Genomic DNA, 20,352 nt, shown 5'->3' with positions numbered 1-20,352 from the left:
TATTTGTGCCTTTAGTGCACAATGGAAAAATATGCACGCCTAAAACTAAATTACTAGTACTTGTGCTACTAATAAATTACAAAATGTGTACTACATTCCCTTCGTGTTCTTTCATCCGTATTATATTAATTGTACCACTAGATGGTAGTATATTCGTGCAAATCAAAACAAGAATAGTTGCCGGAAAACAGAAACTTTAAAAAATATTTATTCAAATATTCGTTTTATTTACCCGAGCTGTTTTGCTATTTAACACCTTCACAACCTTGACAAAACACATTTCAACATAGTTTGGGAATTTAGTAACACATTTGCGTTAAAATCATAAGGAAAAAAGCCGGTGCCATTTCAACCAACAGGTGTCGATGCCACCAAGAAATTATGAGTTGTGTTGGAACAAACACAACCATTAGTGATCAAAACAGAATTTGACACTAACAAAATCTTTATTTTGATGTAATTCATATGAATCTGTAACTCGTTCACTCATTAATTTATGCTTGATTAAAATATCCCCAAGTTAAAAAAACACGTTACAATACATTTTTTAAAACATCAACAGTAACTTTCACTTACGTTTTAAATTGTTTAGATTTTTAAAAAAAGGTAGTTTGGTCTTTTTCTTTGCTTCAAACTTACTCAAGTTTTTCCACCTCTCAGCCCCCCAGCGTCCCCCTCTCTTTCCCTTTTCTCACCCTCATGGGCAGCGAGAGGGGTTTTAGTCTTGACGTCAAGGTCAGGTGACTCCCCCTTTAACGCGACACTTATAAGGCAAGTTTGATAACTTTTACTCAGTTTTTCGTCTGGTCCCAAACTTGGATGCCGACCTCTGTGGAGAGACATTTCCATTAAAACTAACGGAAGTTTTTCAGTAACTTTTCAGGTAAGTTTAAAGCTCCAGGCGTTATATTTTATTCAATTTATCCTCTAAATGATGCGTGCGGCCAGACATTAGAAACTCTGCTTTTTAAACATGGGAATTAGATAAATATTAGCAAGATTTATAGAAATAAACCCCCAGTGTTTAAAAAAAAAAGAAGAAAAATGTTTAAAAACTTTTTTTAAAAATTGTGAGGCCATGTATAGGACCAATGATTCACTCCCTTGAACTTTAGAATGAATGATGTGATTGAACTAAAAACTCATTTCCCAACTCTTTTACAGTTGTTAAACAATCTGAAAAAGATTGTTCAGCTGCACTGGGGATAGCAGGAAACCACCAAGCGGGACTTGTTTTTGCATCCATATCCTGTTTCCTTTGCCCATTTTGTAGATGTCTGTTGCGCAGGCCATTGTGTTGGAATGATCTGTGCTGTCTGAATAAGTTACCACCAAAGCCAATCATGTAGAAAGTGGCGGGAATTTCTACATCGAGAATGCTGAAATTATTTATTGCGTTGAATGCCCGTTGGCATGATTGGGCCTACTTTAGTGGCTGAATTACCATAAAAGAACACATTACTTCTCAAAAGCATCCAGCTTGTTGGATAAGGTGCATTGAGTTCCCACAAGATCAGTTAGCACACATATGGAGGTAATTTAAGGCATCAGAAATCTCATGATTAACAACTTGCCAATTAGGGGATAAATCCCCAATTCAGTCAGTGGGAAACATTCTTTTGGTTTATTTTAGTCACTAAACATAGAAATCGTCTTAAACGTTTGCTACACCGTACATTACATTGCATCAATGGCTGAAACGGGTTCACAGTCATTTTTATACATTTAACATTTCCTTTTAACACATTAACCCCCGTAAAACACAAATGGTTATTCACATTCTTAAAGAAGTCCTGCAAGTCACGTGCATATAGAGTTATAATAATGTGCTATTATAATTTGCTGAAATGGTCATTGCATCCCATGTATTTAGGAAATGTTGTAAAATTATGATGTTGTGCATTGATTTGGGGTTTTTCCTGTAGTTTGTGCTTCTGCAACCTTCCTTTTACTGTATTTAGAGTTTTGTTGAAATAATCAAAGCCTTTTTGTTTACAAGCATTTTTAATTAGCGGTTGGCTCCAATGAGCACTGAAAATGGGTTGAGCAGGAAAATTCTTGATCTTAAATCCCCTCATGTGACTAAATTGTTTTTATTCAAGGGTTTCAACCAGTTTAATCTGGAATAATCTGATGTTAACACATTCATTTCTAAAGGGAAAGAATGATTATCAATATTTTTTATTTCCCCAAATTTAATAATTGTAATTCATTCATTTATTTTCTGAACCGCTTATTCTCACAAGGGTCGTAAATAATTATGATTGATGAAAATATCTCTGATCAATGGTTTTGATCAACTCACTTAGATCACGATATAATAACTACATTTACAAGATAGTCTTATTCCGCGTGACCAAAATATTTTTCCCGTCTGACCTCAGCAACCGAATTAGGACCAATAAACTCCAGCAATATACTGAAGGCACTGTTGAATCACATGTTGTGACTAACAAATATAGATAGTAGAATGATGTTGTAGAACTAGGGGTTTCACTGCTTATTTTAATTCAATTCAAAGCTTCCACTCAGTATTTTCATAAAAAGTTTAGGTTCCACTGTTGTGGATTCATGCAGAAAAGCCTGATTGCGTGCTTGAAGGACAACAAGCATCTAACTAAGCGTAAACTTGGTATTGGAATGCAACCACACATCAATCTGGATTAATACATGGATTAATTAGTTAAGCATGTAGGACCAAAATTCATGGAAAGGCAGTACATTGATCATCATAGTTGTCTTTTAGAAAAAAAGTGTTATTTATTCAAATTCATCAAATATTGGATTGGATTGGATTGGATAACTTTATTCATCCCGTATTCGGGAAATTTCATTGTGACAGTAGCAAGAAAAGGCATAGTTATAAGTTAGACAGTACAGTCAAAGGCCGCAGAACAACAAAGCAAAAGCAAAAAGCCCAAGGTACAAAGCAAATCAAAGTCAATGGGATCATCAAGAATCACCAAATCATTAAGACAGAAAAGCAGCAAAAACACAAAACGAGCTACGAGTTTCGGTAGCAAAAACGGATAGACTCAAAAAGACGTAAAGTTGGACATTTCAGCAACATTAAAAAAAATGCTTTGTATCTCCTATCGCTGTAGCGAAATGTATCTGATTATGTTAAATCTGCACGTAATATAGTATAAAATCAAAGCAGTTTGAATTGAATCATGGTAGACTTCGATTGACGGCTAGCATTGCTTTGTTTTCCTAAATAATTATGAGGTGTCATTTTGTCCTCAAATTGTTCATTTACACGTATACTTGGAACGAGTCAATGCACATTTCGGTAACTTGTTGTCATCTGAAATATATTTTGATCCGTCAAATTCTGATGTGTTTCATTTATTTTACTTTTCCAGCAAAGGATCTGTGAGGATGGGTGATTGGAGTGCTCTTGGTCGTTTGTTGGATAAGGTCCAGGCATACTCCACCGCTGGGGGGAAGGTCTGGCTGTCTGTCCTCTTCATCTTTCGAATCCTGGTCTTAGGCACAGCAGTAGAATCGGCCTGGGGAGATGAACAGTCTGCCTTCAAGTGTAACACCCAACAACCCGGTTGTGAGAATGTCTGTTATGACAAATCCTTCCCCATCTCACACGTCAGATTCTGGGTCCTGCAGATCATTTTCGTCTCAACCCCTACACTACTTTATCTAGCACATGTCTTTTACCTGAACAGAAAGGAACAGAAGCTGAATAGAAAGGAGGAAGTGCTTAAAATTGTACAAAACGATGGTGGAGATGTCGACCTTCCTCTTAAGAAAATCGAACTGAAAAAGTTCAAGTACGGCATCGATGAGCATGGCAAAGTAAAGATGAAGGGGGCATTGCTCAGAACTTATATAGTCAGCATTTTTTTCAAGTCCTTGTTTGAAGTGGGGTTTCTTGTCATCCAGTGGTACATATATGGCTTTAGCCTTGCCGCGGTCTACACCTGCGAGAGGGCTCCGTGCCCGCATAGGGTGGACTGTTTTCTGTCACGTCCCACAGAAAAGACAGTTTTCATTATCTTCATGCTGGTGGTTTCATTGGTGTCCTTGCTGCTGAATGTCATTGAGCTTTTCTACGTGTTTTTCAAGAGGATCAAGGATCGTGTGAAGGGCCAACAACAGCCCACTCTCTTCCCTAGTGGAGGCACACTCAGTCCAACCCCCAAGAACCACTCCACGACCAAGTACGCTTACTATAATGGCTGCTCTTCCCCAACTGCCCCACTCTCACCGATGTCGCCCCCAGGTTACAAGTTAGCCACCGGAGAGAGGGGTACGGGATCCTGTCGCAACTTCAACAAACAGGCCCACGAGCAGAACTGGGCCAACTATTCCACTGAGCAGAACCGCCTCGGCCAGATTGGAGGAGGAGGCAGTACTATTTCAAACTCCCACGCACAGGCGTTTGATTTCCCCGACGACACCCATGAGCATAAGAAACTCTCCTCAACGACAGGACACGAGATGCAGCCTCTGGCACTGATGGATGCCAGGCCTTGTAGCCGGGCCAGCAGCCGGATGAGCAGCCGGGCAAGGCCAGACGACCTGGATGTGTAAACCTGACCGGAACCGTGGGTATCAGGAAATAATCACTTAGGTTTAAAGAGGAGTTGGGGTTATCCTCAACTGCCTTATTTGTCATCGAGACTCCTAGTTCATCGAGAGACTTTAAAACTTGTCACGTAACACTGTCAGAAGGTACAAGTTGCAAATAGTTTTGGATGACTTACAAACGCTTCTATTACTTAACTTAGCTTTAACAGAGCGCACCCGTAGAAATAGGTAAAAGGCAGATCTAAGTTCAGTCCCAATCTAGAACAGTGAAAGACACCGGTCAATAGATATTTTTTAATCAAGTTTAAAATGGTTGAAAAATGTTGCATTTTAGGTAAAATACTGGCAGCAGTGGTCAAATTACCAATGACGTATCATGAAAAGAACTACATTTTAACTTCTTTTACAGAAAACTACTAGATAAATAAATGCATGCGTTACAAATCTGATAGTGGTGATGTAACTGCACTCCATTTCTCATTCTGCAACCAGTCCAACCAAGGTTTGAACCCTGCCCACCAATTTCCAAGAGAGTAAAAGGGTTTCCTAACCTTGTTACAATTAGTTTTCAGTAACTCAATACTCTGACTATCAACATCACCAGTTAGTTCCCAGTCCTATTTGGAAAGTGGGAAGAACAACCAAGGGCAGCAGGCGGTGGCGACCCCAAATTTGTTGCCAGCCAATCTCAGGGTACATTTAACGAGATAACCACTTACGGTCACAATCACACCGTCACGTCACCGTGTGGGAATCGAACCCATACTGCCCCCACCAAAGTCAGGCAGCAGAACCATGAACTCTGGTTTTGAAAGTTTTTCGATTTTATATTTTTACATCAAAAATATTGCAACCACAGCTGACAGTATTTTACCAGAAAAGAAATGTTTTTTAATTTATTTTTCTTAATCAATGATTATTACATTGTAATGACCATGGGGTTCAGACATGTGTCCCCCAACAATACATTTCAGTTTGATGTGCTGCGATATGGCTAAGTGTCGTAAACTATGTTTTTTTGTGTTTCCAACATGACGGTGAAATCAATAACACAATTGTAAAAACTTAACGACTCTTTTAAAAACATTAAGAATCACAATGTTCTTCCTATTGTATTCACGTTGTCGGTCATAGGGGACAATTCTCCATCAACCAATCATCACAGTACTTGCACATATGATACTGGTGTGTGCCCTAAGTTATGTTCAGTTGAAACAAAATACATGATCACATTCATCAGTGTACTAACAACAGGGACTTTCCACTACAAAACTCTTTACTACTTAAGATCTCAATATGGTCCATCCCATAATACCATTCATTTATTTTCCGTACTGTTTATCCTTACAAGGGTCATGTGAGTGCTGGAGCCTATCCCAGCCAACTATGGGTACCAGGCGAGGGACACTCTGAATTGGTAGCCAGCCAGTCACAGTTGCACAGGGAGACAGACAACAATTCATGCTCACACTCAAAGCTAGGAGCATTTCAGAGTATTCATCCAGCCTACCCTTCATGTTTTTGGGGATGTGGGAGAGAAGCCACACAAGCTCGGGGAGAACATGCAAACTCCACACAGGAAAGTCCGCATCTAGGCTTAAATCCTCAACTTTGAGGCCGACACTCCAACCACTCTTCCACTAAGCAGCCCCAATAATACCCTCTCTTTTTTTCCAAATTTTATTAAGTTAACAACTTAGAAAGTGTACCAAACATCAAGTGTCATGCATACTGTATACACAGCATTAAGTGAAATTTAAAGGTTAGAGTGTAACAGGTGACTTTTTTGATAATTAGATTATATTGGTGTCAGGTTCACCATTAGACATTCCCAAATTGACGCACAAATAAAAAGGAAAAGACAATCTTCTAGAATTTTTGCTTGCGAGGGGAACGATCACCGAGACAGCTTCCCAACTTCGTTCTGACCTTACATGTCTTTTCTGTTGCTTTATTAAATTCGGGGGGCCCTGATTACATGGACGTCTTAACTCTAATGGAAAACACAAGTGAGACGTCTGAGCGTTATCTATGTGTGTGGATGTACATTGAGTCTAAACACGTCCACAACAGTTAAAACAGATGAGGACTGAAGCGTCAGAAAGTCGTGTGGAGCGTCCGTGCTGGAGGGTCGATGCGTAGGTGCAGTGCTCAGAGCAGGTTCCTAGTACTCTGAGGCCTTTTGGCTCCTCTTTGTTTAGACCAGTGGTTCTTAACCTGGGTTCGATCGAAGCCTAAGGGTTCAGTGAGTAGGTCTCGGGGGTTCGGTGGAGCCTCTGCCGCGGAGGTCAAGACACATCGACTCATCATGTCTATATACGATGCCCCGCTTGACCATTACTGGCTGCAGATGATCATGTGACATTGATTTGCCAATCAGTGCTGCGAGGAATTTATATATCTAGAATTTGAAAAAAATCACATTTTAATTTACACTAAAGTAGGGTTAGGTGAATGTGCATATAAAACTGGTGGGGTCCAACAAGGTTAAGAACCACTGGTTTAGAATAAACAAGGCTTCCAAGAGCAAAGTTTATACTTCATTGCAACCAAGTATGATAATAATAATAATGAACTAAGGGTGAGCAAAGCATGCAAGCAAGCAAATGTATAATAATATGAAATAAAAACCCTGACAATTGGTAATTGATGACGCCTCATTTTGACCTTATTAATTTCCCCCAAATACTATAAATATGATTTGAAATGCTCTGTCTTTCCAATGACAGAAACCTATTAATATGACAAATGTAAATTAATAAAAATATTTAGATTCTCTTGTATTTGTGTTTTGGCTAAACATTGCAAAACAGGATTTGGGAGGAGATTGATGAATATTTTTTTGCTCGCCATCTGATGGAAATCTACCATCTTGATAAAGAATTGACTACTATTCAGTGTCTCATTTTACTTCAACTCCCCTTAAGCTGTGTATTTATTGGACATGTCTGCAGTCGCAACATCAGAAAGTTTTTTTTTTCCTGATAAACTATGAATGTATGTAGTGGTCTTTTCTGTGGACTTGTGTCTTTTCTTAAAAGAGTGTACATTGTGTGGCATGATTGATAGGTCAGGCAGTTGTGAAAAATGGCAGTGTTAGTATGTAATACATTTGTTGAATTTTCATGTTTTGTGGGCAGATGGGAGGCAGTAGAAAGTCTTTATTTTTTGCATAGTTAAGTGAATGATTTTGTTTTCCTATTTTCGTCTCTCAAACTCAATTACAGTGTTGCTGCTTGAAAAAATAGTGATTTAGTACTGTAAATTAACCTTACTGTGTCACAATGAAAATGTGAGTTTTTAGAAGACTTTTTATAGATTTGGACTAATATTTAGTCAGATATATTAAAACATATGCCAATGTAGCTCCACAACTACAAAATATCTCAATTTGTGCTTTGCAAATGAGTCAATGCATCGTTCTTTTGGTACTTAAGCATGTCATGAATCTTTCAGCTACAAATGGTATTTGCACTGAAATCTAGGTGATAAATATATGTTCATGTTATGCACCCACAACATGAGGTGTTTTCGGATATGTATGTTGCTAATTTATTTTAGTACAGAAAAATCACTCCAATGCTTAATAAGAGACATCTAACTGCTAGGTAATTGTTTTGGACCAGATGTTAATATTCCACTGACAGAGCAGGAGCAATAGTCATTTGTGACAGTAGTTGAGACAATGCTGATTTATGTACACTGTATAAGTGCATGATAGCAAAGCAAACACACATTAATTGTATCTGTGAAAGGTAAAGGTATTTTAACCAATAAATGTTTCTTCATTTTTAATGATCTGATTGATTGTGTCATTGTTTACTGTCTAATTCCTGTTGTCTTTGTGTTGCCATAATATCAACAATTAGTCACATACCGAAAGTGTGTTGCCTGCACGTGGACGATGTGCTTACATGGCAAACAATACGAACACATGTATCAAGGCTACCTGCGTCTGGCCAGTCAGAGCACGTTTAACTACTGGTACAATAAGGTAAGATGTCAGCGCCCTGAGCGAGCAATTAAGTATAAGTGAGGTTTTTTTAGGTTTTATGCAAGATACGGTTTATTTTTTTTCTTGAATTTCATTCATAGATGTCAAAATTAATTTTGTTTAGCGTTTTCTCTGTTTATCTTTTCTCTATTTTGAAATAAATGACCGTATCGGCCGCATTGTCTCGCATTATGGCGTTTCGTCTTTGTCACCTTGCAGTTTTGTGGATACCAAGTCTAATTTGTGCCCATATAAGCCGTAACCTTGATTCTGTCATCATTTTTTTGAGCTACATATAAGGTGTATATGTGAGAAAATACAGTAGTTATTCTAAATGGGAAAAATTGATTTGAGATACGAGTAAATTCACATTCGAGCTCGATCTCGGAACGCATTAAACTCACGGTATCAAGGTATTACTGTATTTGGTTTTGAGATCTTTTGGTTTGAGGCTATATAAATAAACTTCACTTATGGATCTCGCCATAGATGCCACGCTTATGAAAGAAATTTCCAAATATTACAAGTCACCAGTGAAAACGTAGGCCTTTCAAAATCCGCTCCTTTTGTCAGAATGGATCCAATTTAAAATGGATACTTTGGGATTACTGGGATGAAAAATATTTTTTTTGAAGAGGAACAATTAATTGGTTGCACGTCCACCTCACAGTTCAGAGATCAATGGTTCAATTTTGAGTTGAATTAGCATAATTAGTTCCATCATCTTGAAATATGTGTGCAAAAGGACGTGTATGTAAATAAAAGAAAAAAGAAACAAATATTTTGCAGCCATTTTAAGGAATAAGAAATACAAAAACATTTTCAAATGGGGTGGTATTGTGAGTGCCAGTTGAGTAAATGTACGTACACATGCACATAAACACACAATTTAACAACTAAACAACTCTGTGACAATGTGTCAATAGTCGCTACCTCATTTCAGGCCAGCTGTGGTCTCATCCTGGAGTGCCCATTTTCAGGTATGGCTGGCGTAGTGCTCACCTGTCGGACCCAGTGATTGCTACGTCGCATCACATTATATTCATATAAATAAAGATGATTTTATTCCTAATAACTTCAAATATCTACTTATCTTTGCAACATTCAATGGAACCCACAACTGATCCAGCAGAATTTTACGACTGTACTTAAATATCCGACAGAGGCATGTACTAGGGATGTTCATTCATTCATATTCCATACCGTGCAGCCTCGTAAGGGTTGAGGGGGTTGACAGAGCCTATCCCAGCTGACTTTGAGCAAAAGGCATTCTACACCCTAGACTGGTCCCCAGTCAGCCATAGAGCACACAGCAAGACAAAAAAAACAAAGGCACTCAGAATGATACCGCCACCTGCGGAAGTCAAGCCCGCGCCTGCCCGCACCGAAGTCAGGCGAGTGAACCGCTACACCAGTGGTCCCCAAACTATTCCAGAAAGGGCCGCAGTGGGTGCGGGTTTTCGTTCCAACCTGTAAGAGGAAACCTTTCCACCAATCTGGTATCCTAGAAGTGCAATCAGTGGATTGCAGTCAGGTGCTTCTTTTTTCAGGAGAAACCTCATTGGTTAAACTGATTGTGTTGGATCGGTTGGAACAAAAACCTGCACCCACAGCGGCCCTCAAGGACCGGTTTGGAGACCTCTGCTCTACACCATCAGACGGCCTACTAGGGATGTAATATTATCTAAATCACATGTTTTGATAGTGACATTGTATTAATCTCATTGCATAATAAGTATTGTGATATTATTGGTAAGATTACAGCATTGCAATAAGCTTGATGGTACAGGTAGAACAGCAAGGTGCACCATAGAGGCCAAACATCGCAGTCTTTCTTGCTGGATGAGTCCGTCTTGATAGCCTGTGGCAGTTTATGTATGTTTTCCCACAGTTTCTTTTTATTTGTATCTTACCTGTAGAAGCAACACAATGAAATAGTATAGTTCAAACACAGGTTACATTGTGTAATCCTGTTACAGACGTGTTTTTATGTGAACACTGTTCTCCAAAGGTCATGCTTGCATAGCAGTGTTCTACCACCCTTGTATGAAAAGAAAACATTTACCTCGTTGATATCATTTTCACAGACTCAAATTTCTTCATGTTTGACAAATACTGAATCATGATAGTAAATGTGCTGTATTTTAGTATAATAAAAATGCATACATAAAAAGAACCTCGGGAAAATAATATATATGGATTTAATATCCTGGTCAAACATACAACTTGCATTTGCGCTTGGACAGATTGCCAGTGATGTTATATCCAGGGATCATATGGAGTTTCGGGTCTTTTACCATTTTACCCAGGATCCAGGCAACCCGACCGGGGATTATCACTCCCCAGCCTGTGTCCCAGCAACATTTCCCATCTTTCTGTCCTCTTTAACCAAAGCCATCTTGTACTAGCTTTCTTGTGGATTAAAGTGTTTATCTAACAGCCTTCCTTTTAGCCCCCCTTAAGTCCGAGCCACGTCAACACTACAGAGTTACTGTATTTATTCGCATATACGCCGTATTTGTCGCCCAAAATAATGATGACTGAAGCAAGGGTATGAATTATATGCGCACAAATTAGACTTGACATCCACAAAACTGCAAGATGACAAAGACGAAACGCCATAATGCAAGACAATGCGTCTGATACGGTCATTTATTTCAAAATTGAGAAAAGATAACCAGACAAAACGCTAAACACAGTTTATGTTGATGTCCATGAATGAAATTCAAGAGAAAAAAGTATCTTGCATAAAACATGAAAAAAACGCACTTACTTATCCCTGCCATTGCTCGCTGATCTTACCGTAATTAAACGTGCACTGACTGGCCAGACACGAATAGCTTTGATACATGTGTTCGTAATGTTTACCATGACAGCACATCCCAATAGTTGCTAAGGCTGATCGAAGGCCTTTGCGCTTGATCGTTAAAATATCAGCCTTGATGCCTGCGTAATGTGTATCTCATGCTATTATTGCACCCACAGACTTGGTGAAAAGTAGACCGCTATGGATTCACTTCCTGGGTATACTTCTTTGTTGAATTTACCTACGCCAGGCAACACCCTTTCGGAACACAGAAAGGAAATGATTGTCCATTTGTGATTACGGAATAAAACAAAATTTTGCTTTGATGTTTTTCTTTTTATTTCTTGTTCGAAAGTGATAACTATAGCAGTAATGCGAACCATCAAAAATAATCTAGATATTTTTATTTTATGAAAAATTATTTGCCCCCTTCCTGATTTCTGTGTTTTTTGCATATTTATCACACACGCAGGTTTCAGACTTACACCAAGGCAGAAAAAATTACAAACTTGTCTCGCTCTTTGTGAAAAAGTAATTGCCATCCTTTGTTAAATCACAAAATAACAAATAATTATCACAATTGTAGGAGAGCTAAGTTAAAATTCACAGGCCACACCAGATTACCACCACACGTTTTGAATCAAGAAAACACTTAAATAGAATGTGTCAGAAAAAGTGAAATAGGCTATAAGATCAGCCATCAATAATCATGCCAAAATCCAAAGAAATTCAAGAAGAAATGAGAAAAAAGTGATGGACATCAATCAGTCTGGAAAAGTTTACAAAGCTATTTCCAAGGCTTTGGGTCTCCAGCAGACCATTGCCAGAGCCATTATCCACAAATGGAGAGAACTGGGAACAGTGGCAAACCCTCCCCGGAATGGTCGGCCAGCTATATTTACTCCAAAAGTGAAATAGGCTACAAGATCAGCCATCAATGATCATGCCAAAATCCAAAGAAATTCAAGAAGAAATGCGAAAAAAGTGATGGACATCAAACAGTCTGGAAAAGGTTACAAAGCTTTTTATTTTATATTTCCAAGGCTTTGGGGCTCCAGCAGACCATTGTCAGAGCCATTATCCACAAATGGAGAGAACTGGGAACAGTGGCAAACCTTCCCCGGAGTGGTCGGCCAGCTAAATTTACTCCAAGAGTGTGACGGCGACTCATCCAGGAGGCCACAAAAGAACCTAAAGAAACATGTAAAAACTACAGACCTTGCTGCCCTCAGTTAAGGTCAGTGTTCATGATTCTACTATAAGAAAAACACTGGCAAAGGCTGGCATCATGGCAGACTTCTAAGGCGAGAACCATTGCTGTCCAAAAAGAATATAAAGGGTCGTCTTACATTGGCCAAAAACATCTTGATGATCCCCCACACTTTTAGAAGAACATTCTGAGGACTGATGAGTCAAAAGTTGAATTTATGGAAGGTTTACGGCCCGTTACATTTGGCGAAAAAGTGGCACAGCATTCCATCAAAAGAACACTATACCAACAGTGAAGTGGTGGCAGTGTTAATGGTCTGGGGCTGCTTTGCTCCCTCAGGACCAGGACGACTTGCTGTAAGTGATGGAAGAATGAATTCTGCTGTCTACCAGCAAATTTTGAAGGAAAACCCTCAGTTCGTGTGCTTAAACTCCAGCGATCTTGGAGCATGCAGCATGACAATAATCTAAAACACACCAGCCTTTAAAATGGCAAAAAAACAAAAAAAACAAAGTTAATGTTTTGAAGTGGGCAAGTAAGTTAAAGTCCATCTAAATCCTATTGAAATGATGGTGTGATCTGAAACGGGCTGTTCATGCTAGAAAACCTTCTAACATTGCAAAATTGAAACAGTTCTGCACAGAAGAGTTGGCCAAAATTCATCAAAGGGTTGTAAAAGACTCCTCACAAATTATCGTAAACGCTTGAATTTAGTTATTGCTGTCAAAGGTGGCAAAACCTTTGCATTTTTTTGAATTTCTTTGGATCATGGCATGATGCTTTTATTTTGTAGCCTAATTGACTTTGTCTGACATATTCTATTGAAGTGTTTTCGTGATTCAACACATATGGTGGTAATCAGGTGTGGGTGTGGCCTGTGAACTTGAACTCAGCTTTCCAACAATTTTGATTAGTCACAGTTATTTTGTGATTTAACAAAGGGGGAATTACTTTTTCACAGAGGGCCAGACAAATTTGTAATTGTTTCTGCCTTGGTTAATAAAATCATCATTTAAAAACTGATTTTCTATTTCCTTGGGTTGTCTCTGTGTCATACTAAAATCGGTTTGATGATCTGAAACCTTTGTGTGTGATGAATATGCAAAAAACACAGAAATCAGGAAGAGGGCAAATACTTTTTCACAGCACTGTACAACATGTGTTGCCTTCATTATAAATCTTATGAACGGCTTGTCCTTTTTTTCGGCTCCAAACAAATTTGTTTTTTTGGTCCAGTATACCTCTTTCAACATTTTGGGTTTCTGACCCCTGGTAGAGTGGATAGTACCCTCCATTGTGGCTCCTGAAACTCAGGATTAAATCCAGATCATGACTAGTACAGAACTCTTCTCACTTTTCATAATCTAATACAAATGTAATTTAGATAAGTGAACAGGTGATACACAATTGACAAAGGTTAAAAGCAGGGCTAATGGTGCAATTACTGTATTGGCCCAATGATTCTGATGATCTTTTTCAAGACTCAAGTTTGAAAAAAGACTTTTTGAACACCAAATTTTTATACAGAAAATAATTACAGTACATCTGAAACAAATGATTATTACAATATAATGAAACTGTTTATAAGCAAGCTCTGAAAGTATTGGACAGAAAACCAAAAACGTACCATCACTGTCAAATATTTAAAAAACACAAATGCCTGAACTGGGACAATACTGTTACATATGCTGATGCCATCTTGGTTTACAAAATCTTCCATCACAAAGCTCCTCACCCACTGCAAGAATCTGTAAAAAAAAAAATCAAACAGATCAACAAGAGCTGGTTCTAGAGGTGTAGTGTAGTTCCCTTCAGAAAGAATACTACATTTAGCCAAAGCACCTTGTCTGTTCATGCCTCACATACCTGGAAATCAATACCAATTACAATATGTGAACTCCCATCTCTGAACCTCTTTGCCAATCATCTTAAAGCCTGGCTGCTGGATGAACAACATTGTGATCACAATGCTGCCTAAACCTGTGCTACTTGTCTATAACTCATTGTTTCTATGCTGATTCCTTGTCTTTTGTCCTGTATTGCCTTATTGATTTTTTTCTTCAAACTGCACAAGGGACTAAAGCCGGAAAATAGCCTATAATCTTACATATTTACATATAGTATATGACAGTGGCGGGCCGTCAGGGCCTTCAAGCCCTTCTCTGCTGGCCTAAGAAATATCTGAATCATATTATATTTTGTCCATCAATACTTATTATTCCAAATGGTCTGTTAGCTTCCTTTCATTGCTTTCCCCCTGGTTGCACTGCTTCCAGATGTGTTTTCATATTGAAGCATTTAACCAATCACATTTCAGCCATTATTTGTTGCCAGATCAGATCTGCCTCAAAGCCTTCAAAATCAGTTCTGCGGGGACTGCTGCATTAAACAAGACTGTTGCTTTTAACCAATCAGATTTCGAATTGGCAACCCCACAATGATTTTTCATAGGCGTGGGCATTTTGCTGGCTGAGACATGTCATTGCTTTCAGCAACTATGATTGGCTAGTAGTCGGGCCAAAGCAGCCAGAGATCGCAAACTTCACCCACAATGGCCGACAGTGGCAAAAACAAATGAATTCTGTTGCAGATTTCTCTCACAAAGCTATTTTCCAGACAGACTTTTCCAGAAAAAAATGGACATCATTAAGAAAGGGCGGTCAACTCCGAAGCTAGCAAGCCTGTTACAGCCGGGAAAATGGTGTGTGCGGCACTTTCAGTGCGCTAACTTAGCTCCACAAGCAAATAGTATATTGTTGTTTTGATTTAAAGCCATTTTCAAAACGGACTATGCCAGAAATATGACAGAACAGGCTCAACTTTCATCATTAGCTTCGATGGCGATAGGAAAGAAGGAAGAAAGAAAGGAGGATGGATATTGTTTACCGTTAAAAATGATTTTTGGTGAGTAAAATATGGCTATACAGACGCTCCCCTACTTACGAACATACGACTTACGAACAACGGTACATACGAACATGTCTGCAAATTGCGTTTATGTCGAAAAATGTTCGTAAGTTCGATTTTGTATTGCGCGCCTTTTTCCGAGTAGTGCTTCTTTCCGCCACTAATACCGACGCCTGGCGCTGTGAGCTCAGCTCACCCAGCATCCACCTTCCTCTGCCCAGTTTGTTACAGAGCGTAAGTTGCGTAAGTGCGTGACGTATCTCCAGTGCGCAAAGAACCTTGTTCATTTTTATCATGAAATATCTCGTGCAGCCATTATTCAATATGGTTGGTGAAAAGCGAAATGCTTCTAGTGAGGGAGTTGCAAGGAAGAGGCAAGCCATTTCATTTGAAACGAGTGGCAATAATAACGAAGCTTGATGCACGTGAGAGTAGTGAGGGTTGCACGGGCATACAACTTGAATCGTTCGACCGTCAGAACCATTTATAAACAGAAAGATCGAGCAGCAGGACCCAAATATTGAACGTTGCACAAAGTTTGCAAATCAATTGAATGATGCCATACAGTGCTACCGCATCAGTTATGATGAAAAAAAGAAGAAAACTGTGCAATCGTCATTAGATCGCTTCTTTCGGCCAGTTTCTAATACATAAATCTCTCTCTCTATATATATATATATATATATATATATATATATATACAGTACTGTACATATTCTCTCCATTTTATTAAATGTTTTTTTCAGTACAAACCAATGCGTGTTACTTATACAAGCTTAAACATACAAATGCACTTATATAAACCTTCAATATACTTATATAGGCCTTAAACATAAATTATAATACAAAATATAGCACTGAATCAACTTACAAACAAATTCGACTTATGAACAATCGCTCGGAACCTAACTCGTTCGTAAGTAGGGGAGCGTCTGTATTCCTAAATAATATTTCAATTGTGGGCCCGGTTCTCATATCTGAAAAGCTCCAGTGTTTGTATTTAAGCTCCAGTGTTTGTATTTAATCACTAAATGCTGCTAGGATGTGGATTTTATCCCAGTTTAATTTTTGCCATTTCGCCATTGACGTCCATCGCTGTCTTTTCCCGAGGAAATCACCCCCCTGGCCTAGTTGTAATGTCTCAAAAGCTCCAGTATTTGTATTCAGTCAATAAATGCTGCTAGGAAGTGGATTTGACCTAATTTTAGTGCATTTTTTGTCATTTCACGTATGGACATATCGACGTTCATCGCTGTCTTTTTACCGGGGAAATGATACTCCGGGCCCGGTTCTGATGTCTAAAAAGCTCCAGTATTTGTATTTAATCAATAAATGCTGTTTTCGGCTGGATTTTACCCCATTTTCGGGCAATGTTTGCCCGTACGCCATTGACGTTTATCGCTGTCTTTTCCCGGGAAAATCGCCCCCCTGGCCTGGTTTCAATGTGTGAAAAGCTCCAGTATTTGTATTTAATCATGAAATGCTGCTAGGAAGTGGATTTTACCCCATTTTTGTGCATTGATTTATTGATTATTTTTTATCTGTTGCAGCTCTAGCTGCAGTAGAGGTTTTATAGCCATAAATTAGTTTTTGAGGGTTGGATTGATACGTTGAAGGCGCTACGAGAAAATGCACCGACCGCCACTAGTATATGACATATACTAAATGTAAATATGTAAGATTATACATATACTATATGTTCATTAACATAAAACTGTATGTTCATTAATATGTATTGTGCCTGTATTAAATAAATCAAACTCAAATATTCGAGAGAAAAAGCATCTTATTTCGCCTCATTCAAATCATGCAAAAACTGGCTATCACATCTTAGTATCTGAACATTTAAATATGTAAAGTACAGTGCAATCAAATTTGTAAATGAATGGCTTTTGGTTTTTGAAATGCAAATGAACCAATCTACCGTGATAAAATAACAAAATTGTGATAACTGCATTAACCATCAAAGTGTTCAGAATTCGCTTTAAAGATATCTGTCGCCATCTAGAGTTGTGCATGGGTACAAGGTCTAAACCCCGACTTAAAGACGACCAACACTTTTTCAGTCTTATTTCAATGCAAAAACATCGTCTTATATTCGGGCCGTGTGGTGCTAGCCATTTCGCTAGCCTGCCGATGCTGGCTGCGTGGGTAACGTTCGCGCCCCTCAGCTGCTGCCTTTTTTTTTTGGGTGTGCGCCATGGAGGCTTCATGCTGTAGCGTACCCTATGGCTCCCTTCTCAGGTCACCTGAGGCCGGCGTTTGGGCTGCGGTGCCTCGGCATCTGCTTCCGCTCTGTGGCTATAGAAGACGAGGGCTGATCTTCACCTCAGCTCTGTGGTTATGCTGCTGCGTTGTTGGTGGAATGTACGGCTCCATTGGGTGACAGCCTCTCTGAGGCTTTGGTGGCTTTGCCTGAGCCATGTCCGCCTGACATGCCTGACCTGGGCGGCTGTTGTCTTCTCTTGGCTGCTTCCGCTTCCCAGAGCTACGACGATCGGTTTAGTCAGACCTGGGTCCCATGTCCCCGTTGCAAGGCTAGCAGTGTTGCACAGCGCGTTAGCCTGCCCGTAATTTGAGTTTTCGCCTGCCGTGGTGCCTGCGTCTTCTTTTGGCATCTTTTGATTCCCTTGGTAGATTATATCAGGGGACTGTTGCTTGGTGATATCCCGTGGCCCTCTCTCTGCTCTCTGCTGAGGCTCGTGCCTTGGCACCAATTAATATCCGAGCTGCTGTCATCTTGGTCTGCATGCCTGCTGGAGAGTCTGCTTTTGGGTCCCTTGTCAGGTCCTTTGGAGAGTTACTTATTTCAGTTGTGCAGTTTTGCAGCTTCTGTTGGCGGGATGATGACCTTCTTGTTGGGCATTCGGCGACGGTGTGCACACCGGACGCCTTGGTAACACATTAAACTTGCCTTTTTCCGCATTCTGGACTATGGGTGCTGTTGCCGCCTATGGGATGGGCTTCTGCGATGTGGTTGGATGCTTTTACCTTGGTGGCAACAGATGTGATGTCTTGTTTTAGTGCTCTTTTATAGTAAAATGCAATTACCAACAATTTACCATCATATATCATTTGATTCTTTCATTCTATAAAATCATTAAAAACAAACTTTTTCGGACAAAAGCTGCTACATAATCAATGTTTTTGGGATGTGACTGGTGAAAAACCATGGAAACATGGTGAGAACATGCCTGGGATTAAAGCATTGATTGCAATGATTCAGAAATGTGAGTGCTAACAACTCTGTCACTATGTACACAAACTCACATTCGTGGAGATATTTATATCTCATAATAGTGTATCTCTAAATAAAATGAATGATTAAAAATACTCTCTAGTTCAATTCCCTTTCCTTGGTATAACTGGTGTGTTTGGAGATGGTTACTGAGGAGACAGTATGCAGAGGGCCTCTTGTGGCCCCCACTGAAACCCTTTCTTTCCTTGATAAATGTCTGAACCTCTTGCTGAGACAGATTTGTAATCCATGGAGCATGTAGTTCACACTTTTTGTAATAATGCTGACAGATTAAAGTCACATAAAGTTGTCATTTGAAACCCGATTAGGTTTATGGTTAGATTAAATGGCATTTATCATGTCTGAGATTTTCCTGGACATTTGCTTCTGCATATGTGAGTCATTCTGGTTTTCACAGCCATGTGGAGCAGCTATTGTCAGGCAACACTGTGCAGCACTGACTGAGAAACTGTGCAGAAGGGCTACTACTGTACAGTAGATGTGGCTCGCTATAATATGAGCCACGGGCAACAGATTTTCCTATGAGTTAAGAGCAAATTGTGTTATTTGATATGAGATTGCACATTAGTGACATTTCAATTACAAATTCAGAACATGTGGTACAATTTAATGAGATTTAATCAAAGACTAATGAGTAAAACTGTTTCCTTGTGCAATGTATCAAGTTGACAGATACTTTTAAATCTGTACTATAGTGTAGGTAATTAACTAAATGAAGTTGAATATTTTGAGCCGCCTGATATTGTAGTGGTTCACTTGCCTGACTTCGGTGAGGGCAGGCATTGGCTCATTTCCAGTTGGTGGTGGTGTGGTTGTGAGTCTGAATGGTCGTCTGTCTTTCTGTGTGCCCTACGGCTAACAGGTGACCAGTCTGCTTTTCTCCCAAAGTCAGCTGGAATAGGCAATCTTGAACAAGCCAGGAATCATACCTACAATCGCTTGATTTGAAGTCAGGTGCATTTTCCAGTACTCCACTAGCGCTAGGTTTCAGCTGTGTGAGTGGTTAACTTTTGATCAACAGGACTTTTGTGCCAAGAATGATGGCACAGAATATGGAAACCTTTAAAGTTAACATGGACACGTTGGCTACTTCAACATTTGTACACATTATGTACATTATGCGTGGGTGAAATTTTATATACATTGGTTGTTATTCCATTGCTTAGATACATGATGCACAAAGCAAATGATCTTTGAAATAAACCACAATTGAGTATTTTGAATGTGTTACGTCTTGAGCGTGGAAACGTAGTGGTTGAACCCAAATGCAGGGTAGCAGGCAATGGATAAGGATAGAGTACTCTAACAAAACTTAAATTCTTTAGGCAGGAGGGGTTTCTTGAAACTTAACGACTTAGAATTAAATAACAAAATCAAACCTGACGGGAAGACACGGGGAAGCGAGGAACGTGGAGCATGGAACGTGGAAAAATGGAGCATAGCAATGCAGCGTGGCATGAAGGAAAGAAAGCAGGCGATTCGACAATGAACTGACAAACACAACGGGCTTAAATAGACAGAACGAGAAACTGATTGTCAATTACACACAGTTGGTCAACGAGAGGAAAAGGGAAGCCAGGAGGGACACAAGAAGCGAAAAGCAAACACGCACACGGAAGAAGGAATAA

The 20,352-nt window shown here is 39.4% G+C and overlaps 1 protein-coding gene across 1 annotated transcript; it reads left to right on the top strand.

Moving 5' to 3' along the window:
• The first annotated feature begins 736 nt into the window (after window positions 1-736).
• gja1b (gap junction protein alpha 1b) lies at window positions 737-6,107 on the top strand. The gene is made up of 2 exons (XM_077586785.1): window positions 737-883; window positions 3,366-6,107. Exon 2 carries the CDS (start codon window positions 3,382-3,384, stop codon window positions 4,549-4,551), a length of 1,170 nt encoding a protein of 389 aa, XP_077442911.1. The 5' UTR covers window positions 737-883; window positions 3,366-3,381; the 3' UTR covers window positions 4,552-6,107.
• The last annotated feature ends 14,245 nt before the right edge of the window (window positions 6,108-20,352 follow it).

The sequence above is a fragment of the Stigmatopora argus genome, chromosome 19, assembly GCF_051989625.1.
Source record: "Stigmatopora argus isolate UIUO_Sarg chromosome 19, RoL_Sarg_1.0, whole genome shotgun sequence".
Classification (NCBI taxonomy): domain Eukaryota; kingdom Metazoa; phylum Chordata; class Actinopteri; order Syngnathiformes; family Syngnathidae; genus Stigmatopora; species Stigmatopora argus.
Note: the sequence above shows the minus strand (reverse complement) of the source record. Positions and strands in the feature narration are given on the sequence as shown.